At 65.1% G+C, this 22,489-nt stretch overlaps 1 protein-coding gene across 1 annotated transcript in view; it reads left to right on the top strand.

The window, feature by feature from the left end:
• Positions 1-22,489, top strand: part of SMTN (smoothelin) — a 51,807-nt gene that overhangs the window by 24,894 nt on the left and 4,424 nt on the right. The window contains exons 8-21 of the mRNA XM_077835182.1: positions 434-771; positions 1,469-1,535; positions 4,405-4,506; positions 4,920-5,600; positions 6,428-6,498; positions 13,765-13,923; positions 14,377-14,452; positions 14,999-15,163; positions 16,542-16,604; positions 16,914-16,974; positions 17,600-17,770; positions 17,852-17,975; positions 19,039-19,190; positions 20,892-21,061. Coding sequence (XP_077691308.1) covers positions 434-771; positions 1,469-1,535; positions 4,405-4,506; positions 4,920-5,600; positions 6,428-6,498; positions 13,765-13,923; positions 14,377-14,452; positions 14,999-15,163; positions 16,542-16,604; positions 16,914-16,974; positions 17,600-17,770; positions 17,852-17,975; positions 19,039-19,190; positions 20,892-21,036 — 2,375 coding nt within the window. The 3' untranslated portion in view covers positions 21,037-21,061. The remainder of the gene's footprint in view (positions 1-433; positions 772-1,468; positions 1,536-4,404; positions 4,507-4,919; positions 5,601-6,427; positions 6,499-13,764; positions 13,924-14,376; positions 14,453-14,998; positions 15,164-16,541; positions 16,605-16,913; positions 16,975-17,599; positions 17,771-17,851; positions 17,976-19,038; positions 19,191-20,891; positions 21,062-22,489) is intronic.

Raw genomic sequence — 22,489 nt, forward strand, 5'->3', positions numbered from 1 at the left:
CACTGGGGCCCAATTTCCGTAGGCAAAGTTGCCGCGTCCATCCCGTCCCACAGCCTTCTTCCCCTAGCGGGATGGGGTGAGTGGGACCCCACTATGCCCTGCCCAATGGGGTTGTGGCCTGTAGGGGCTGCACTATGGGGGGAGCAGTGGCCCTGCCTGCTCTCTCTCTGGAAGGGAGCATTGGACTGGGGCAGCAGCCCCTTTCCCAGGCTGCAGTGTGTGGTCGGGGCAGCACCCAATTTGCTGCTGGGTCCTAAGCAGGGGTCTTGCCCTGGAGGGACTGGGCATGGCAGAAGGTGTGTGGCAAAGAGCCGTGGGAGAGGGTTTGCCCCAGTGCGGTGGTCGCACTCAGGAGGGGCTGGTGGGGGCTGTTTAGCTGTGGAGGAGGGTGGGGGGACTTTTCCCCATAAGAAGCTGGTTCTCTCCCCTGCAGACCCGGCCTCGGGGACCCTGCTGCTCCTGGACCCGCTGCCTCCCCCGCACTGCTCCTCGTCCTCGGAGCTGGAGCCACAGCAGAGAGCCGATCCCCCGGAGCGCAGCTCCCAGAGCCCTGAGCCCAGCCCAGGGGCAGAGCAGCCCTGCGCGAGCCTGACCAGCCCTTGCGCACAGGAGGGGGACGGCGAGGGGTTCGGCCAGCCAGAGGCAGGGGGCAGTGGGGAGCCCAGCCAGGGGGAGCCAGAGCAGCAAGAGGCACCTGCAACCACGGGCGACAGCTGCCCAGCGGAGGAGACCTGCCGGAGGCTGCCCAGCAACAGGAGCCAGAGCAGCCAGGTAACGAGACAGCCGCCCCTCCCGGGGGGCCTGAGGAACGGTGCCCAGGACCGGGCTGTGGCTGCCCTCTCCGTTGGGCCCGCGGGCTGGCGGGTAGAGTGCGGCACCTGCCGCTCCCCCTAGCGGAGCCCACGGGCTGTATGTGGCAGGCGTGACTGGAGGGCTGAGCCGGGCACTACCAATGCTGGCCGCTAGGCGGCACATGGGGGGAGCCCGGTAGCCGCTTGCCACAGGGACCCGCTTTCCAGGCCTGAAACAGGACGTGAGCGAAATGAGTCTGGGTCTTAACACGTCCCCATTTATCAGAGACACAAAACTACCCTGTGCCTTGCAAGGTCAGCCCTCGCCTTTCCAGGTCCCAGAGTGGCATGGCAGGGGGCTGCAGACCAGGAGTGAGGCACATCGGTGGAGCTGGGGCTGGATTATCAGGGGGCTGAACAGTGGGATCGAGGGGGGGTGGGCAGAGCCAGGGGAGGGAGGCAGAGCTGGATTGGCAGGGAGCTGCGTGGTGGGATCGAGGGGGGTGGGCAGAGCCGGGGGTGGGAGGGGTAGGGCTGGATGGGCAGGGGCATGGGCAGAGTCAGGGGAGGGGGGCAGGGCAGGCACTACCCAGCACCTCTCACCAGCACCATCTGGCACCTGTCAGATTGAGGAGTTGCTGGGACTAACCCTACACTCCTCCTCTCCCTTTCCCCAGGTCAGCTCCTGTGTCAAAAGCCAAGCACCCGAGAAGCCAGCCAGCACTGCCAACAAGACGCGAGCTGGTAAGAAGCAAGCGCGGCGCCATCCCCTCCCCCCAGCACTTGCTGTGCCTGGCTGGGGCCTTGTGGTCGGGGAGCCCCTGCCGGGAGTTGCACCGGTAGATGGTGCTGTCACTAGTGTCTATGGACCTTCCTGCACCAAGTGAGGGCTTCCTTGTATGCTGGGGCACCGAGGCTGCGAGCTTCTCTGCAACAGTGCCCCCTCTCCAGTGGCGCTGCGAGCTTCTCCACAGTAGCTCCCTGCTGGCCATGTTGACTTGTTCCATTGGCGGGACCCCTCTCTGGGGGTGTTTTGCAGACACCCAGCAATGCATCTGCTGGGGGGTGCTTGGAGCTCCCCTGTGCCAGTCTCCCCCTTGGGGCTGTGAACTTCCCCACAGAAGTGCCCCTTCCAGTGTGGCCGTGCCATGAACTGCCTTGTTCGGGGATGCTGCACGCCCCCCGCCCCACAGCAGTGCTTCCCCCTGGGCTGGCTGCAGAGTTGCTCGGCGCTCCCTGCGGCAGTGCCATCCTCCAGGCGGTGGTGTGGGTGGGCGGAGCTGTGGGCTTTCTTGCAGCAGTGCCAAGGTAGTTCAGTAGGGGGCGCTGTGGGCTCCCAGCTCAGTGCTGCCCTCCGGGGGAGGCGGAGTGGCCTTGCGGGCACTCATGGACAGCCTGTGTCCTCCTTGCTCCAGTCTGGCTGTTTGAAGGAGTTGAGCCTTCTGTGACGAACCTCTGGGCTCCTGGCCGGGTCTGTGCTCGAGGAGGAGGATGCCCTCTTCTTTCCCCCCTCCCGCCCCCCCCACCTCCTGGGGTGGGACAAGCGTCCCTGGCAAAACCAAACCACTCCTGGTGCAGAGTGAAGGCGGGGGGCACAGACATGGCAGTGCCTTGGGAGACTGGTCCATGTCCGCGTGGGAGTCCTTGAGGGGGTGCCCCCTGCGTTCCTGCCCCCGGGGACGGGATGGGGGTTTCAGGCCTGTGGCCCCTCCCTGACCCTGCTCATCAGCTGCCCCTGGCCCCGGTTGATGTGGGAGCGGGCTGGGCTGGTGCTGCTGACATCTCCTGGCTGCTCGCTGGGCTGCTGCAGGGCCATGAAAGGGAATCCGTGTGTGCAGCAAACTCTGGCCTTTTACATTCTTTAGCCCAATAAGGCTGGTGGCTCAGCACCGCTCTGTGCTCTCCTGGCCCTCCACCTCGCACTGCTGGCTGGAGGCAGCTTAGCGGGCCTAGCGGGGGAGCCAGGCTCCCAGCTCGGGGGACCGCCCTGCGCTTCGATTCATAGCACAGGCCTGCTGTACCAGGCAGCTCCGAGGCTTCTCCCCATTGTGCGCCGGCTGCTGCGGCTTGGGGAGCCCAGGGAGCTGGAGGAAACAGCTGAGATCCTGGCCCTGGGCAGCCCCCCGACTCAGCCTGCCAGGGTCTCCACTAGGCCAGGGAGGGGCTGAGATGAGCCGGGAGTTCCCTGCAGGACAGGTGGAGCAGGGGTCGTTGTGCATAGCCCTTCTCCAGTGCCCTCCCGGGGGGATCATCTCTGTGACAGCACCCCTGAGCTTCCTGCGCCAGGGGAGTGAGGCAGGGGCCCTCGCTAATGGGGCAGGGGGATAAGGCCCAGCAAGCGCTGCCCCCAGGCATTGAGCAAGGCCGGGCGTAGGGTGCAGACTCCCTGGCAGCGGGAGCGAAGGGGGTGAGCAGGAGGGGCGGGGAGAAGGCCTGGAGACCTACAGTCCTGGGGTCTGCCCAGAGCAGGGACAGACACCCTACCATGCCTGACTCCGGTCAGGGGAGGGCAGGCCCCTCTCCATGGCCAAGAGGGGTCTAATGGTTGTGATGGGGACTCCTGTAGAAGTGGGTCAAGCCCCCAGGCCTCCAAACAGAGGGTGACTCCTTGGCTGGGCTGGGGCCTGGCCGAGGTGGGCTCAGCGTCCCGCTGTGTGAGCCTGTTGCGTGGTGCCAGGCAGGTGCTGCGGTGCCCGTGTCCCTGCCCAAGAGCAGGGGGTCCTGGGGATGACAGTGCCAGGGCAGCGCATGGAGCAAGAGATCGCCTGTGATCGCTGCTCTGGGAAGGGGGACAACTTCCGCAGACCCCATGGCAGCCCCTCCCCTTGGCTCTCCCCACAGGGTTGTGCCCTGGCAGCGTGGCCTGCTGGACTAGCCCCCAGCCCAGTCTGTGTGGCGCGGCCGGTCGCAGCGGAGGGCATGGGGGCGCTGGTGTCTGGCGGCACAGCGCTGTTCTCTGTGCTCTGGAGGGGCAGGGGCCCTGGTTTGGCCAAGTGTAACCCCTGGAGCCAGGTTCCCAGGGCAGCTGTTCACGACTACCCCGCAGGTGGGCTTTCCCCGGGCAGTGCCCAGGACTGGTGCCACGAGCTGGTGAGGCGGGGTGCTCATTGGAGGCCCAGGCAGTGGGGGCACGAATGCAGTCCGTGCAAAGGGGCTGGTTCTGCAGCCAACCCTGCACTCCTCGGGCGCCTCTGCAGGAAGTTGGCCAGGTTCCCCCAGCCTGGCAGCGCCCTTGGAGGGGGGCGGCGGGCGGAACGTGGGCACTGTCCCTGAGTCTGCCCCAGGCTGCCCCACCTGGGGACTCTGTGTGCTCCAGAGCTGGGGGCCAGGGCTGCAGTCTGGTGCCCTCTGCTGGCCGTGGGCCTACGCTGGCCCAGATTAACTCACCCCTGGCTGAGGTCTGGGTACCTGTGGGGCAGGGCAGCCATGGGGGTTTTGCCTGGCTTTGCGACAGGGGGGCCCGGCTGCCCTGGCCGTGGGGCGGGCCTCGGGTTGCTGTGCTCGGAGGTGATCCCTGGTGCTGCTGTTCTAACATGGCTCTCCTTGACTGGGCTCTCTGCATCTCTGAAAATGCTACCTTGGACTGGTCCTTCCCAAACACTGTGGCTGGCAGCGCCCACCCATGATGTGCCAGGAACCCCTGCCCGCCAGGATCTCTCCCGCCACACCCACATGCCATCTGCGCCATTCTCCCCGCTCCTGGCCCACAGCACAGGTAATGCCCTCTCCCCTTGCATCCAGCATGCCCTCCTTGCTCCCTGGCCTTTGCTCTACCCCATATCCTTCCCTCAGAAGCAGCCCCTGGGAGGGGCTCTCTGTGACACTGCCCGCTGCTGCTCTAGGGGTGCAGTGGGAAGGAGCCCCAGCCCTGGCTTCTCTAGAGAGCATGCCAGCTGCCCTACCAGATGTGGCACCTGCCCTGGTGGCATGAGAGCTGGTGCAAGGCTGCCTCTCCCCTCCCCATCCTGGGGTAATGGGCTGGCAGGGTCCTCCTGAAACCTGACTGAGCTGGGGGTGAGGATGCCACGCGGCCCCTCCCGGGCAAAGTGCTCGAGTGCCAGTCAGGCTCTGTGCCCAAGGGAGGGTGAATCGCTCAAGTCCTCATTCGGCTCCTGTCTCCCCTTCCAGAGCCCGCACGGGAGCAGCCCTTCCAGAGAGCCAACTCGGTGCGGGAGCGCGTCCGCAAGTTCACCTCAGATTCCCTGGCCCAGCCTGGTCCCAGGTCCTGCAGCCAGAAGTGGGAGACCCCTGGCAAAGGCTCCTGGGTCCTGCAGCAGCAACTCCTGCGCCCCCAGGGTGCCTGGGGCTCAAAGGCGGGCGGTGCCCAGTGCACAGCAGACTTACCCAGCGGTCCCCGATGCGGACTCAGCCCAGCGCCACTGGGCCATGCTGCCCTCCGGGGAGTCAAGGAGGGCTCGGGGGGCCCCCCAGCCAGCAGTCGTGCGGAGCGCCGCACCTCCTCCTCGGAGGCAGAGGCTGCGATTGCCGGGGGCCCAGCCTGCCCTAAAGAGGAGGGCAGCTCTGTGGGGAGGAGCCAGGCTGGCCAATCGCAGGGCAGCCTGCTGACGTCCCCCCAGAGGCCCATTGAAAACGCCGAGGGAAGCTCGTCCGGCACAGAGGAGCCTGGCGCCCAGCACGCTGCCTCTCTGCCCAGCCGCCCGGCCCGGCCCCAGCCTCCTGCCTGCGGCACCAAGGCCAGCGCCAGGGACGAGGACCCCATGAAAACACTCTTCACCATCGAGATCAAGGATGGCAGGGCCCAGCCCCTCAGCAGCCGCGTCGTGGGCGCACCGGGCAGCCAGCGGGCAGGTAGGTTCCACAGCTGCCATGGCAGCCAGGCTGAGCTCTCGACGTGTGGGTCTCACAGCTGTGCTCCTGGGAGAGCTGGGAGCAAAGGACAGCCGCTGCTGAGCATGCCCAGGTGGGGCTGGCTCTACAGCCCTTGGGGGTGCAGCCTAGCCCTGGCCCCCGCCTGGCTGTCCGCTTGGGGTCCCTCTGCCACGCTAGGATGCCCCACAGTTCCCTCTCTCCCCAGGGCAGATCAGTGGGGCTCACGGGAAATCAACAGAGCCTTTACTCGCTCTTGGAGCTGGGCTGTATGGCCCCAGGGCTGGCTGCCCCTTGTCCCAGCCAAGGGAGTCTCGGCTCCAGCTGAAGGGCTGTGGGACGCTCCCTGGGCACTGGGTCCCCTGGCTGTTCTGCTCCTAACCCCCAGGGAGGGATCCCTCCCAGTCCTGCCCCAGAGCTGGGGAGCGCCTCAGCTCCCCTCACTGTGGAGCAGGCAGGTTCCCTGCTGGGGAGTCCCCTGCCAGGGCTGGGGGATCCCTGTGACTCTGGACCCTCCCTGTGCAGAGGCCAGCTGTGCCATCAGCTAGGGTGAGCTTCGCTCTGCATGGTGAGCCCTGGCGCTCGGGGAATGGACTCTGCCCAGATCCTGCATGGGCTCTGAGAGGGCTGGGGGCTGTGTCCTCTATGGCTCGGCAGCTGATGGGGTGGGGGCGGGGGGCTCGGATCTGAGTCCTGTATGGTTCCGTGGGGTGCTGGCACGAGTGCGATTGTTGGGGGCGGGGGAAGTGCTGAGATAGCCGCGGCCGTTGCTGGCTGCCAGCCTCTACTCTTGTGCCCTCCCTTCCTAGAGCTGACCCTGGGGCTGCGGAGCTCGCCCATCCGGATCAGCAGCACCGGCAGGGTCAGCACGGCCAGCAAGGTGAGCCCCCCCCACACCGCGTGCACGCCAGGGCTATGGATCCAGCCAGCGCTGCTGCCCCTGCAGGCCTCTGAGTCCTGCCCTGCCGCACTCTATGCCAGGTGCCACCTGGGCACCTCCTGCAGTGCAGGCTGTACCTGGGGGGGTGGGCGCTTTAACAGCGCGGTCGCCCTGTCCTGCGCAAGGGAAGGATGCTTCAGCCCTTGAGCTGGCAGGTGCAGGAGTTTGCCAGCCCTGGCTGGCTGGGTCCGGGGGAGCAGGGGGCACAGAGCCGGTGCCAGGTACTGTGGGGCTCTGGCTGTGTGAAGGAGGTGGGGAGGGAAACAAATCCCTGGGCCTGCACTGGCTCTGCTGTGAAATCAGATCCATGGGCCCTGTGGCTCCCTGCTGGGATTGGCACAGGCCTGTCCCCAGCCCCCCAGTGTATTTGGGGGCTTGCAACTGAGCCCGGCGAGCGCCTGGTGGGGAGCTGTTGTGGCTGCCCTCCCTGGTGGCCAGGTCAGAGCAGTGTTACTCCAGGAGCTCTGTGATGGTGTGGTCTGTGTGAGGGGTGGCAGCCCAGTGTGAGGAGTGTCCCCATCCCCTCATCCCCTCTGGGGATCCTGGCCTCACTCTGGGGTCACATGGGGCCAGGTGACCCCATGAACCACGGGACAGGACCCCAGAGCCCCGCAGAGTGCGGGGTGGTACCTCTGCCCCAGACCCCGCTGGGTGCAGCAAGAAGCTGCCCGTGCCGGACCCTGCCCATCATGGCTCCGGAGGGGGATTCTTGGGAAGGACTGGAAAACGGACCTCTTCCCCCCCTGCCTTCCTTTTAGGGGTCAGAGCTGGCTGGCGTCAGGGAGTGGCCACCTAGCCCCTAGGCAGCTGCTTGGAGCTGGGATTCCTGTGTGTGGCCAGGCGTGCGCCTGGGGGGATGATGGGGGGAGGTGTGTGCACCGGGCATGTGACCCAGGTAGGGGGATGTGTGTGTGGGGGGGTGGCCCTTGGAGCGGAGCCAGCTAAGGGAAACATGCAGCTGGGCGCACACCCCTGGAGGAGGCAGGCCTGTGCAGCTGGACGTGTCCCCAGGGTGGGGGGCGGGTGTGTGTGGCCAGGCGCGTGCCTCCAAGTGGGAAGAGAGGGGCGGGGGTGGGTGCGTGTGGCTGGGCCCTGAGCTGGCCCGGCATGGTTGGCGCTCTTGGCCATGTAGGGTAATGCTGAGCACTCAGGCATGTTGCAGTGTTTAGGAAAAACAAAGGCGTCAGGGCCAGGCTGCAGTGGTGTTCGAGGTCCAGCGGCCGTGGGGCCCAGGATGGCACCAGGCCTGGCACGTGCCCCTGTGGGTGGCTCCCCCTTGTGGCAGGAGTGTCTGCATCTCCCTTTCCCCAGGAGGTGCAGCACCAGAGTCATGTCCCACCTGGCCCCTGGAGCTGGAGGAGGGGCTGAGCCAGCCCGGCCCTCCCCAGGGTACATGAGGCACCTCTAGCTGAGTCTGCGGCTCTCGGCCACTCTGTGTCCAGCACCCCCGTGGGAGCCACGCTCGGGGGGCCGCCCTGCAGGAGCAGCCACATGGGCTCTGGCCCAGCCACCACATGCAACCCTGGGGCTCCTGCACCCTGCCCTGAGGGAGCAGAGGGGGACTGTGGGTCAGGATTGAGCGGCATCCACAGGGCTGGTTGGGGGAGGAGGGCAGCACCTCTGGGAGCCGTGCGCTCTGCAGGGACAGCTCTTGCTGGGCGTGGGGGGGCCGGCGGTTTCTCCCGCACTAATGAGCTAACGCGGCCCCGTGGCCCGGCTGCGGCCCGTCAGCTCTCATTAAGGTATTAGCGTGGCCGGCACAGGGCTGGGGAGCTGGGTCTGCCCGGTGGGAGAGTGCAGCTGGCAGGTGTGCGCTGAGGCTGTCCGCAGGGGAGAGGGCAGGAGGAGCAGCCCACGACCTCTTCCAGGTACGGGTGGCCAAGGCCATGGAGTGCACTGTGGGGCTGGCAGGTGCTTGGGCGGGGGACCAGGGGGGCCGTGCTCTCAGGTGCCCATGCGGAGGGTGAACAGTGTGGCTGCTGGGGGGTGCTTTATTCCAGGGGCCCCTGCGGAGGGCGCTGCGTGCTCCTGGGCCCTAGAGGGGGCGGGCTGAGGGGGGGCACTTCACTCCTGCTGCCGCTCGCTGCCTGGGAACTTGATCTGCCTGGCTGATGCTTTATTTACCAGCCCTGCCAGGTGCTCAGCGCCCCCCAGGCGAGCTGGTGTCAGAGCAGAGTCAGCTGGTGGGGCTGGAGCTGCCTGCTTGGCTTGCTTGCCATGGAGCCCCCGGAGAGGGGGCAACAGCTGGTGGGGCAGAGAGGTTTGGTTCCGGTGGGTGGAGCAGGCCTGGTGTGGGGGTGGGACGGGGACAGCGTCCCTGCCAACGCTGGCACTGGGCTGTGCACGCCGAGGCCATGGGGAGGGAGGGTGGGGAGGGAGGGAGAGCCTTTTGTGGGGTGTGGGAGGGCATAGGGCGAAGACGGGGACCCACTGAGGACTCCCAAGCGGAGTAGGCAGCCCCGCTGGGGAACTGTGTCTTTTACCCCGCTCCAGAGGAAATCCTGCCCCTATGGCCCATGGAGGCCTAGCCTGGACCTGCAGCCAGCTCCTCTCTGCATTGTGCTCTCTCTGCCCACAGGCTGGGCAGCGCCGGTCCAGGTGGAGGCATCCCCTCCTGCGGGGGAGATCTGTGCACGGCGGGGCTGGTGCGGGGGTGAGGAGCTGGCCCTGTCAGGGCACAGGACGGGGGCTGGGAGCACTGCCTGGATGGGCATGAGTGGCGCTAGGAGTCTGCCCCTCCCCAAAGGAACTGCAGGGATACGGGCTAAGGGCCCTGCCTCCCCCTCCTTAGGGTGTTGGGAGGGGACACTAGCGCTGGCCTGTGGTAGCTGGGGTGTAGGGGGTGGCACAGCTGGGCGCTGGTCTGGGGGAATTAGGGGGAGCAGTGGGGAGCAGCATGGCTGGGGCTGGGGGATTTGGGGGTGAGTGTTGTGGGGGGCAGCATGGGGGGTGGTGAGGTGAAGGCGTGGGGCAGCATGGCAGGGGCTGGGCTGCTCTATCCAAGCCCTGCTCTACCTTTGATTGACCCCTTCCCCCGTTTGCTGAGGGCTAGACCCCGGGAGGCAGCTCAGGGGGAGCCCACGCTGTGCGTTGGGGTGGGGAGGCAGCATGCTCAGTGACTGCCCCATGCCCAGCTGCATGTCCTGGTGCCTGCCCCCCTGGCTTGGCCACCTGGCCCGAGTCCATCACTGCCCGGCCTGCTCTGGGAACTGTCCCAAGTTCAGCACCTCCCCACCCGGCTCCTGTGTCGGCCCCTCTGCCCGGCCCCGGCCTGTGCGATAAGAATAGCGGGGCTGAACACAAAGCCCAGCCCCGGGGAGGGGCAACGCCCAAGAGCCCCTATAAAGAGCTGGGAGCTTGCAGAGCCCACCGCCCGGAGCTGGCAGCGAGAGGACCTTGACCATACTGTGTCTCACCCCGGGAGCCTGCGGCGTGGCAGCGAGGGGCCCTGCCGTGCCCGCATCCCATCCCCCACCAGCATCATGCCGGGGGTGCACCTCCCCAGCTTGGACAATGCCCGGGAGGCGACGGTGGAGGAGATCCGGCTGGACCTCCAGGCCTTCCAGCTGGCCACTGAGAGGCGCCTGGAGGAGGCTCTACAGCAGTTGCAGCCCCTGGCCAACGCCCTCAACGACTTGAAGGAGGAGCACCTGGTGCTGCGGGCAGAGCAGGCGCGCCTCGGCCGGCAGCTGGAGGTGCTCACGCTCTGGCTGGGAGCCCAGGATCTGGAGGAGAAAGACCCCAGCACCCTCTTCCTGGAGGCACAAGATCCCTGTGCCCACTTTGCGGGCACCGAGGAGCCCAGCAGCCCCGTGGCCCATCCGCCCACCTTTTCCAGCACCCGCAGGCAGTCATCTGTGCACCTCTCCAGGGGCAACAGCCTTGTGAGTGTGCGGGCTCTGGGCAGGGGAAGGCAGGGTGGCAGGCCCACTCCCTCCAGTGGACAGCTTCCCCGAGAGCCCGTCCCACGGGCAGCGTTGGCTGGCTGTGTCTTGGGTCCCTTCTTCCCTCCAAGGGGGAAGGAGGCAGGGGTGGGCAGATGTTGCTTGGGCAGAAGCCTTGGCCTGCCCCTGCTGGCTGAGCTGCAAAACTGCTCTGGGTACCCAGTGCCGGCACCTTGCATACCCTTCCCCCTGCTAGGGCCAGAGCAGGCGGCCAGCTTGGAGCTGGCTGGGTGAGGCCCCTGTGCTCCTGTCGGCCCTTCCCCGAGCTTTGGCTCCTGGGGAAAGGGAAGCTATTGCGGGGGAGCCCCAGAGCTGGCGCCAGCTGCTGCTGGCCCAGGCAGGTGCATTTTCACGGGGGATTAACTGTGGCTGTGGCAGGAGATTACAGCTGAGGGAGACCTGTGCCAGCCGAGGCTCCCATCACCCGGAGCCAATCCGGGCCGCCTGCCTCGCATTGCTGACATGCCATCTGGAGCAGCCTGTTGTGGTGGGTGCTGTTGCCTGCCCGTGTTTGTTTGCAGGAACAGCTGGCCTGGGGTCTCCTTACACCGGCTCCGAGCCCAGCCAGGGAGCTGCGCCCTCCGGCGAGTGCTGGGGCACTGTGCCGTGTCAGAGCTGCTTGAGGCTGTCGCTGTGAGCGGGGTCTCCCCTGGCCGCTGGGCAGGGAGGCGCGGGGCTGCCTGGATCTGGGTGTGGCCCCTGCAGGGATAATCTGCCAGAGCACCAGGGCTAGTGGGGCTGCTGTGCGCACAGCCCAGCGGGCCCGGCTGACAACAGGCGTTAGACCCTGCCCTAGGGTTGGTTCCTCCCATCGCTGCCTGCCTACCACTAGCCCTGGCCACAGAGGCCAGCCTCCTGCCAAGGGCGCTAGGCATCTGGTCGACCCCTGCCCCCAGGGCTGGTGGGAAGTCCCAGCCCTTGGTCCCCTGGTGTTTTAACCAAAGAGAACTGACCCCCAGCAAGCAGCTGGGCAGAGAGAGAGGCCGCGCTGCTGGCCGTCACGCCCAGCCTGGGGGGGCTGGGTCCAAGCAGAGCCAGAGGGCAGCAGTGCTGTATATGTTGGCCTGCCCGGCTCTCCTGCCCCATCCTGTCCTGCCATGGAGGGCACCCTGCTCCAATGGGGCTACTGAGAGCTGGCCCCTCAGGCGGCCAGCGCCGGGGTGCCCAAGCTCTGCTGGGGGTATGCGAATGGAGCCAAGCAGGTGTGGTCTCAGCCCCACAGCTGACACCTCAGCCCCTGCCCACAGGCCTTTGTGGTGCTATTTTGGGCCTGGCCGGCTGCCCGAGCTACATTCGTTGGGGGTTGTGTTGACAAGGAGCTGGCACCACATGATTGTTCAGAAGAGGCTGGGCTTGCCTCGTTGCCAGGGCAGCTCCTGATCCCCAGCACAGGATCCTCTTTCCGATAAGCCTCTTAATCCCCCTGGAAATCCTGTGCTGGAGCTAGAGGCGGGCGCTGACCTCCCTGGCTCCACGGTGCCTGCTGCCCAGCCCACCCGCCTGCCCCAGGCAGCGCCCCTGCTCACTGGGCAGTGGGGCCTGCCTGCTGCGGGCAGCCGTCGCTCTCTGGGTGTATCTGGGCTGCCTGACGTGTGTACTCACTGCTGCGGATCTTGGATGGGCTGATTGGACCCTCATGCCTGTGTTAGGGTTACCATGAAACTTGACAGTAGCCCTGTCCCTGACTCCTCCGTTCCCATTGCAGGGTTCCGCGTGCCCTTTGAGGCGGAGAGCAGGAGTTGAGGGTAGGGAAGGAATTGCCCATCCACAGGAGCAGTACATGTCTGCCCCACAGGCTGGACTGCACCAGGCTGCTGGGCTCTGGTGGTGTGGGGTGATGTCCGTGGTGTCATGGAGCCACAGGATTGGAGCTAGGGCCAGCTTTGGAACAGCATCTGGGAGGGAACCCTTCCATGGGCCAGATCCCCGGCGTCTCTCACTTCCTCCAGGGGAAGCCACGTGGCTTCCCCTCCTCCTCCGACTGGACCTCTGGGCCTGCAGCCCCCCTGCTCCACCCCATCAGCTCTGGTCAGCGAGTCCCGCTGAGACAGCCGAGGGGGACTTGTCTGCTCTTGGGGAAAGCATGCACCTCGTCCAGCTTGTGCAGTGATACTCGCAGTGTTGTCAAGCCAGTCAGGTTTATTAGTCACTCGGAGCACAGCACAGGACGGCCTTGGGGTAGCCCAGAGGAAGGAAGGGTAAAACATTGTCCATTCTGGGGCGCCCAGCCAAGCTGTAGTGAACTCTGGCTCTCCGTCCGTCTGACCTTGGTCCAAATCTCAGGTCAGAGCCCCCTTGACTGCCACTAGCAGCCAACGCTTGTCCCCCAGCTCACACCTCTCCAGACCCCTGTTTCCGAGCTGGGGAAATGCTGGGGAGCCCCCTTGCTGGGAGGTGGGGAAGTCCATATGCCTCTGGGTCCTTGCTTGCTCGGTGTCAGCATCTGGGTAATTGGATCTGCTGTTGTATTCTCCAGAGCACCATTGAACTTGAACCTAGGGCCCAGACAGCTAGCAACACCCATATCTGTCTCTTTGCCTGCCCAGAGTGCAAGCAGCCCTTTTCCACATGCTAGTGACAGTCCAGCACATAGGGGAAAACTGAGGCACAAATAGATCTCCTAAAAAGTTTACGAAATATTCCTGTTTTGTCACATGTGGCTCAGTGGCAAAAGCCCAGGACTGGGAGACGGGACTCCTGGGTTCTGTTCCTGCACTGGCCTGCTGGGGGACCTCTGGTCTGTCACATCCCCACTGTGTATGGAGATAGTCAGGGCTGCCCCCCAACAGAGCTCTACTTATGGAGTGGGGTGGGGGCGGCTAGGGAAGGGCAGGACAGTTCAGCCTGTTGTGTGGGTGTAGAGGATTGGCAGATGGAGCCTCTGCTGGGCTTGCTGGTACTGCCTGGCTCGATGGGTAGCGGGAGCTGGGCGGATGGTCGGGCAGTGGCATTGGCAATGCAGTAGGTGGCGCTCTTCCCTCTCGTCAGCCCATAGCTAATACCCAGCCTGGCACTGAGGGCACGGTAGTACTGGAGCTACCCTTTACTAGGGGTGTAAAACCAAGTCCTCGCTGCTCGTGGGCATGCGCCCCGGCACGTCTCCCCAGCGCTGGGAGCTGGGCCTGCTGGCTGGGGGAAGCATCCGGAGCTGCTCTCCCTGTGGGGCCGGGGGATGTATGCGTGGGGTTTGCCCGGGCCCTCGGCAGGGCAGGGCGCTCTGGAGCGGGGAGGAGGTTCTCGACATTGGCCCCTCTTGTTGCAGATGGAGGCCGAGCTGGTGGAGCAGCCCCAGGTGCTGGTTCCAGAGCCGGAGCTGCCCAATGGGATGGAGAAGGCCCAGGCGAGGGAGCCGGAGAAGAGGAGCAAGCTGAGCGCTGAGGAGCTGAGCAGGATCGAGGAGGAGGACGTGCTGGATAAGATGGTACATTGGGCCTGGCTGAGCCTGCCCTCTGCCTCTGTCTGAGCTACCCCAGCCGGGCGGTGGCTTGGGTTTGAGGGGGCAGTGGGGGTAGGGTGACCAGATGAAACAGACAAAATATCGGGACACATGGGGGAAGGCCCCCCCCCCCCGCTCTCCCCTCCCCCCCCCCAAAAAAAAAGTGCCCAAGCAGTCAAAGCCTCAATATTGGGACAAATGGTGTCCGGATCGTGCATTGGTTGGGACGCGGGACAAAGAACCGAAAATCGGGACAGTCTCGATTTTATCAGGACGTCTGGTCACCCTAGGTGGGGGCGAGGCTGTGGTGGAGTTGGGGCTGAGGCCGCGGTGGGGCAGGGTTGGGGGGTGAGGCCGTGGTGGAGTTTGGGGCTGGCTGTGGGGCAGGGGATGAGGCCACGGTTGCTGAGGTTGCTGGTGTCGTGCTTGCCTTGGCAGCTGGACCAGACGTCGGACTTCGAGGAGCGACGGCTGATCCGCACTGCCATGCGGGAGTTGCGCCAGAGGAAGAGAGGTAGCTGCTCATGGGTCCCCGGGTCTTGGTGGCTGGGGGAGCCATGGGCTCACCCAAGGGCCTGTGTAGGCTGGGGGTGGGCACCTTGACCCTGGCAGCAGGCTGGCAGGGCTGTGGAATGGAAGCAGCAGACGGGGGGTCAGAGAGCCAGGAGCCGTGCTACCGAAACCTGAGCTGGCATGGGGATGTCTGGGCCCTACCCCAGGGAGGGGCTTGGCCATGGAGGCAGGCAGGCTCTGTAGCCTTTGCGGATCATTGTGTGTGAGTCTCTGCAGTGCCATAGCCATGGCGCCATCTGGCAAGGCAGCATCATGGGCGAGGAGCAGCAGGGGCCTGGCTGGGAGAACGTCCCCATCCCTCCTGCTGTGTCTCCGGCTCTGTCAGGGCAAGGAGTTCCCCACAGGGCCCTGACTCCTGGACCGTGTAGCAGAGGATGGACTGGGCTGGGCACCCCAGAGAGGCTGTGGTGGCTCCATGCCGGGCAGCATCCATTGCCCCCTGTGCCCTCATCTCCGCATTAACGCCATCGCCCGCGTGCATTTGCAGAGCAGCGGGACAAGGAGCGGGGCCAGCGGCTGCAGGAGATGAAGAACCAGGCCGTGGTGGGGAAGGCGGCCCAGGCCACCGAGACCACCACCCAGCAGAGCGCCCAGTCGGCTGATGGTTCAGCCCGCCACACACTCACCAAAACTGAGCGCCTCGTCCAGTCCAGTAAGGGGCCCTGCAAGGCCACTGAGCACTACCGCTTGATCTCTCAGCCTGGTCCCGCTCACACCCAGCACAGCCTGCTCTGTGCCACTCTAGCACTGGCCCCCTCTGCTGATCTCTTCTCTGCCACCCTGGCAGGGGCCCTTTCTGCTGATCTCTTCTCTGCCACCCTGGCACAGGGTTGTCTCTGGGTGCCTGCCAGTCTCTGCTGGCCTCTTCTCGATCATCTCCCAAGGCGCAGCCCCTGCTCTTGGAGTCTCTCTCTGTTTCTCTCTGTCCTTCGCTGTCCCTGTGAAGACGGTGCTTGGCTGCCTGGGCTTCACTCTGAAAAAGGGCTCCTGGGCCCAGCCATCCAGGACAGCTGGCAGCCATGGGGCCTGGCTCCCCACCGCCGAGAGCATCCAGCACGCATGTGCTCTGCCTTGCTGTGAGTCTGCTGGGCTCTGGAGGTGCAGCCTCTGTGCCAAGAATTCCCTGCTTCCCAGGATGGCTCCAGGGACATGCCAGCTCAGGGAGAGCTGGAGTAGGCCAGTGTGGAGCCTGGGGCACAGGACTACACCAACCATGGGGCCTGCATGGGGAGCCCCCAGCGAGCACAGCCCATGGCATGGTGGGCATGGAGCCTTTGGAGTGGTCATGGGTCTGTAACTGGGCCCCTGGTTAAAGCTGGGCCTCCCTGGCTGGCTGGAGCCATCCCTGGCCTCACCTGTCCCTTCCTGTGCTTCCTCTACCTGCCAGCAGCCGCTGCCCAGGCTGGCATGAACTCAGGCGGCCAGCTCCTCCAGCAAGCCTTGCCCAAGGGGCTCTGTCCAGCACAGCCCCCTCCTCTCCCCAGGGCTGGGACTGTTCTCTCCCCCATTGGCCTGTGCACCCTGCCCTCAGCTGCACCTTCCTTCCTATGCCTGTGGCTCAAGGAGCCCTGGCTCTTACAGTTCCTTCCTGTTGCCACCTGCCTTTTCAGGCATACAAGGAAGCTTGGCCACATGGGCCCTTCCACCAACTGCTCTGGCTCCCGGCCAGGCCAGGCTCTGGCTGGGTGGCCCTCTCCTTGGAGAAGCCTGCCTTGGCTTCATACTGCCTCTGCTCCTTTCGTTCACTGCCACTGGCCTGTTCTCTCCAGCCTGGGGCAGAGCCTTCTCTGCATCTCCTGCCGCCAGGCTGGGCCTCCCTGCCTCTTTCTGCCCCATACTCTGTGTTGTCTTTGGAGCCTGCTGCACACGCGCCCATCAGCCTGGCCTTTGCGGAGCTTGCTGGCCTCGCTCAGCTGCCTCTCTGCAGCCATGCCGTCCGTCTGGCCCTGCCCTCTCCAGGGGCGGGTGCTGTAGGTGTTGGCCTCACCCCACCCTGGCTGACCCTTCTTTGTCTTTTCCTCCCTTTGCAGACGATGGCACCAGAACCTCCCGTATGACAACAGTGGAGTCGAGCTACACAAAGCGATCAGAGAGTAAGGGCCCTTTGCCCCCTTCTGGCCTGCTCTCCTGCCGCCTGGTGGCAATTCCCCCTTCCTCTGGGGGCACCTGCTTGCCCCATGGCACTGGGCGCTCAGCCCCGGGGGAGGGAGGGGCAGGCACCCGCTTGCCCGTTGGCACTGGGCGCTCAGTCCTGGGATGGGCGGGAGGGGCAACCACTTGCCCGTTGGTGCTGGGCCCTGGTGGAAGCAGGCTGCAGTGCCTCTGGGCAGCGCCAGGCACAGGGAAAAGACAGCTCCCACTACCTCCCTCAGTGTCTGAGGTTCTTCTCCTTGCCTCTGCAGATGGCAGCACGTTCGTCCAGACCAAATCTTCCTACAGCTCCTCATCCAAGAAGGTGGGCAGGTGAGTGACCCCCTGCTGAATGGGCAGTGCCCTCTGGGAGAGCTCCTGTGCCCTGGGGAAGGTGGAGAAAGGCATGGCAGCTCAGTGTGGGCCGCTTGCCCCCCCCTGCTGGGATCCATGGGTGGCACAGGCCTTTACCCATTGTATTTCGGTGTCCTCAAAGGTCAGCGACCTTGGCTACCCTCCACCCCCCAGAGCAGCTGCTGTCACCCAGCCTGCTACCTGTCCTTCCAGCAGTCCTGCGGGGTGTCAGCCTTTGGGGGTCTTGTGATGTCCCATGGGGTGGAGTGTCCACTGCACTGTTGGAGGGCCAGGAGAACCCGGTGCCTGTCACTTGGGGATCTCGGACCCCACTGATTTAAGGCTCCCACAACCCTGAGTAGTGTCGTCGCTGCCATATGAAGGCAGATTCTCCCCTGGTTTGGGGGGCCCAGCTGAGACCTCTGGGCCTGCATTCCTGGGCTGAGCACCCTCGCCTGCAGCTGAGTCTGGGGAGCTGCAGCTGCTCCTTCGGCCCCCCTGGGCGAAGTTGAAGAGATCCTTGCACCCCTTCCCCGGGTGCTGTTGGGACCTGGCTGAACAGAGACCTCCCTCCATGCTGAGTCTGTCTCTCTCCCTCTCCCAGCATCTTTGACCGCGAGGACGAGAGCAGCTCGCGCCAGGGCAGTCTGGCTGCTCTGGAGCGGCGCCAGGCTGAGAAGAAGAAGGAGCTGCTGAAGGCTCAGAGCCTGCCCAAGACGTCGGCCACACAGGCGCGGAAGGCCATGATCGAGAAGCTGGAGAAGGAAAGTGGGAGGTGAGGGCGCTGGGTGCGGCTGGGCTGGGGTGGGCCGATGCCATGGGAAGTCAACCAACATGCTGTGTGTGCTCCCGGTAGCCCCTCGAACCCGGCCATGTCGCGGGTCGCCGTGCAGCGCTCCTCGAGCTTCGGTGTCCCCAACGCCAACAGCATCAAGCAGATGTTGCTGGACTGGTGCAGAGCGAAGACCCGGGGCTATGAGGTCAGTGCCCCCCTTCCCCTGCAGCTCCTGGCCAGGCTGGGCCCACTCCCTGCCCCCCATCCTCTGGGGCTTGGGTTGCCAGGTCCGGAACACCCAGTTGAAAAGGGACCCTGAAGGCTCCGGTCAGCACCGCTGGCTAGGCTGTTAAAAGTCTGGTTGGTGGTGGTGCCGGTGCAGTGGAGCTGGCAGGCTCCCTGCCTGGCTCTGCGTGGTTCCCGGAAGTGGCTGGCATGTCCCACCTGCTCCTAGGCAGAGGGGCCACCGGGGGGCTCTGTGCGCTGCGCCTGCCTGCAGGCGCTGGCTCTCATTGGCTGGGAACTGTGTGGCCAATGGGAGCACAGAGCAGGGGCACAGAGCTACCTGGCCCTTCCACCTAGGAGCAGGAGGGATATGCCAGCCGCTTCCAGGAGCTGCCTGAAGTCAGTGCTGCCCAGAGCCCACATCGGGACCCCCCCCTCCCCCCAGAGGCCCCCCCCGACCACACACACACTGCAACCCCCTTCCCCAGCCCAGAGCTCCCTCCCACACCCTGAACCCCCCATTTCTGGCCTCACCCCGGAGCCCGAACCCCCAGCCCAGAGCCAGCCCTCCAAAACCCTAACCACCTGCCTCAGCCTGTTGCCCCCCTCCTGCACCCCAAACCCATCAGCCTTGGCCCCACCCCAGAGCCTGCATCCCCAGTCGGAGCCCTCACCCCCTCCTGCACCTGGTGAAACTGAGCAGGTGAGCGAGAGTGGGAGAGAGCGAGTGACAGGAGGGAGGGTGAAGGAGGGAGTGGGGCAGGGCAAGGGTATTCAGTTTTCTGCAATTAGAAAGTTGGCAATCCTATCAGGGCTCCTAGCAGCAGCAGGCCCTGCTCACCCCCACCCTCCTTCCCCTACAGCTCCTGGCCAGGCTGGCTTCTCCTTTCCCCTCCCCTTCACCCCGATTCCTGGCTGGATCAGGCCCTAGTCCCCACCCCGCTCCCCCATCCCCTTCGGCTCTTGGCCAGGGCCTGCTCTCCTCCCAGCCCCTAGCCAGGCTGGGGCCTGCTCCCTCTCCTGACCCTGCCTCTGTCCCACAGCACGTGGACATCCAGAACTTCTCCTCCAGCTGGAGCGACGGCATGGCCTTCTGTGCCCTCGTCCACAACTTCTTCCCCGAGGCCTTCGACTACACACAGCTGACGCCCCAGAACCGCCGCCGCAACTTTGAGGTGGCCTTCTCCTCGGCAGAGTACGTCCCCCTCCCCTCCCCACTGTGCAATGCGGGCCGGGGCTGGGTCCCTGCCTCGAGCTCAGCTCCATTGGGTCAGGAGCATGGCACTGCCCTGCTAAGGCTGGCGCAGGGAAGCAGCAAGTGCCCCTAGGGCTGCCTCTCCTCTGAGCTGAGCCAGCTCCCTGCTGCCCTGCCACGTGCTTGGGGCTCTCAGGCTGGCTCTGCTGCTTCCCAGCATGCCGTGCGTGGCTGCTCTGGCCTGACACTGGGCAAAGCGACGTCCGTGCAGGTGCATAGGAAGCCAACGCAGCCCAGTGCTCAGTGCAGAGATGTTGGGCCAAACCCCTCTCGCCCCGTAACACTCAGAGCCCCAAGCATCGCTGAGATGGCCCCGGAGCAGCCTTCGCAAGGGACCGAATGATTCCCCAGAGAGCTCCTTCCCCATAACCGGCAGCCGCTGCCCCGCCATGCAGCTGAGCACCGACAGTGGCTGGCCTTCCCTGGCTAACCCTGGGCGCACGGAGCCCCTTCCCCTGCCTCCGTCCCCCTCTTCTAACTGCTTGAACGCTGGAGCAAAACCTGTGCAGGCCGAGGCCCCTCAAGCTGCCTGGGGCTTGACTGGCGTCGAGTAGGGAGGGGATGGTAAGGCTGGTGGGGGCCCTGGTGCGGTGCAGCGCTGCAGCCCGGGCGGCTGGGGGCTGGAGCCCGCCCCGAGGGTGGGGGCCTGCCCCGGGGGCTGGGGCGCTATTGCAGCTTCCTGAGCGCCCCCTTTTTGCTTCTGGTTTCCTGAGGTGCTGAGAAAAGGGAGCCGGTCCAGCTGGAGGCTGTCAGCCCCTTTCCTTCCTTCTGTCTCTCCATCCATCCACCCACCTATCCCTCCTTCCCTTCAGCGGCAGGCTAGTTCCTCCAGTGTCTCCGCAGGCTGGGGATGTGCGTGTGTGTGTTGGAGGGGATCTCCGAGTTCCCTTGGCCCGTGCAGGCTGCCCTGCCGGGGATGATGTCTGGGGGCCAGGTGGCCCCAGATGGAGCGTGGGTGCCAGCTCCCCAGGGCCCAAGTGCTCTTTTCTCCAGTCCGCACAGGGTACAGCAAACAGGTGCGTGTGCCTGGGACTTCCGCCTTCCTATTAATTATACCTTTTGCCTTAACGGGGACCGGTGCGTGGACCATGAGAGCAATCGATCCCTCCGGCCTGGAAGCCAGGTGGCCCTTCCCCTTCCTCCCCCTCTAGCCCTCGGTGAGCTTCTTGCACCGATTCCAAGCGGAGCCAGGCAAGGAGGAGCTGGGCCTTCCCCTCTGCCACCCCATCTATATACGCAGCTATATAGAGAGCTGCTCCGCTCTGGAATCCGCTCCTCAACCACTGGTTGGCGCCAGAGCACTTCACTCCCTTCCTCTCCTCCTCTGTCTCACTCTGTTCTTCCGCTCTGGATCTCCTCACGCCTGGACCTCACGCTCCCGCACCTATGACTCCCCTGGCTGTGCTTGTGTAGCCCCGATTCCTGTTAGTCTCACAGTGCCATTAGTGCAGCGGTACCTGGGAATGCCCCCCCTCCGCATTACGCACCCTCCCCAGAGCATGTGTGAACTGGAGCGTTGTTATGGCACCAGGGGAATGTGAATTGGATTGATACGTTTCTCTTGTTCTCTCTCTCTCTTCCCCCCTCTCCCTCCCCCGGACTGGGCTGTGATCACTCGCTCCCCCTTTCCCCCGCCCCCAGGAAGCACGCAGACTGTCCGCAGTTGCTCGACGTGGAGGACATGGTCCGGATGCGCGAGCCGGATTGGAAGTGTGTGTACACGTACATTCAGGAGTTCTATCGCTGCCTGGTCCAGAAGGGGCTGGTAAAAACCAAAAAGTCGTAGCCTATTTACACCCCCGGGAGCGATGGTGAGAATCTTCCTCTCAATCTACCGTCCAGCCCCGGCTTGGCAGTGCCCTTGGCAGGAGGGGGCAGCGAGGGGCCTGGTTGTGCTGTGCTGAGTTGGGGGCTGGCGGGCAGGGCAGGGGTGAACCTGGCAAGGCCTGGGTGCATCTGTGCAGAAGGTGAGGGGAGAGGGGGTGAGTCCTGCCATCCGTGGGGTGAGGGTCCAGGGGGCAGACAGACCCCTCTTCCCAGAGAGCAGGCCAGATGTCAGGGCGCCAGACTGACTCTGACCTCAGCCAGGGCTGTCCAGAAACACTGCCAGAGTGTCAGCATCTAGAATGGGGACTGGGAGGGGAAGAGGACATCGCACCCCAGCGTAAAACTCGGGCTGAGCCTTAGCCTTGGACCCTGGCCGGCTGCTCCCCGCCAGGAGGAGGGGTGCCCTGACGAGATTTCCTTCCCCAGCTCTCTGAGCCCGGGATCTGGGGCAGGGGTGGCTGTTCCGAACTGCTGCTTTAATTACACTTCCCACTGTGCTGGAGCAGCCTGTGGCTGGATCGAGGGCTGGCAGAGTGGCTCCCTCCATGCCCCATTGCTCATGCTTGAGTTGGGTTGCCTCCCCTCTGGCAAGGCCAGGGGGCCAGTGAACTCCTGGGCCTGGTGCTTCCTCAGTCTTTGTGTCCCGCAAGAGCAGAGTTCTCGTCCCCAGCACCCACTCCCAGCCCCCGGCCCAGGGCAGTGAGGCTGCGGGGCTGAGCCGGGGATCAGGCGAGGTGAGCGAGCCCTCCCGCTGCAAAGTCCCTCCTAGTCATATATGGGCAGGCAATGGGAGCAGGGAGCCTGGAAAGTGTGACTCAGGCACGTCCATCACGCTGCTCCTTGTTAGTGTTTGGGCCTGTCTGGGGGCATCTCTGCTCCTGCTGGAGCCTCCCCGGCACGCGGGCCCCGTGCTGCGCTGAGCACGTTGCAGGTTCAGCTATGTCTTTATAAGGGCAGGGATTCTCCTGAGGCTGCCTCAAGCTTTTCCATCACAAACCCAGCCGGGCCTGTGCCTGAGTGCCCTGTGGGGGGGAGGGGGGGAACCAGCTGCCTGGGGCTGCATTTCCAGAGGTGCTGGAAGCAAGGGGAGCAGCAGGTGCTGGCCGGGGTCACCTAAGCGCCAAGCTGGCCAGAGCCAGGAGGGCCCCCCAGGCTGGAGATGTCATTGCAGTGATCGCCCACTCTCTGCTGCAGCACAGGACTCAGTGCATTGAAAGAACCGAACGGGGCCTTGGCCTGGAGCAGGATGGGACGGCATCACCACAGCTGTATGAGTGGGGAGCTGCAGGGCAGAGGGCCCCTGGCGTAAAGTGGGCAGGGATGGGGGGGCAGAAGCCCTTACCCCCAGCACTGGTGCTCTGTGCTGAGTGCCCAGCAGACCCTGTGCCAGTCTTGGCTCCCACATCCCCTCT

The sequence above is a fragment of the Eretmochelys imbricata genome, chromosome 15 (assembly GCF_965152235.1).
Source record: "Eretmochelys imbricata isolate rEreImb1 chromosome 15, rEreImb1.hap1, whole genome shotgun sequence".
In the NCBI taxonomy this organism is placed as follows: Eukaryota; Metazoa; Chordata; order Testudines; family Cheloniidae; genus Eretmochelys; species Eretmochelys imbricata.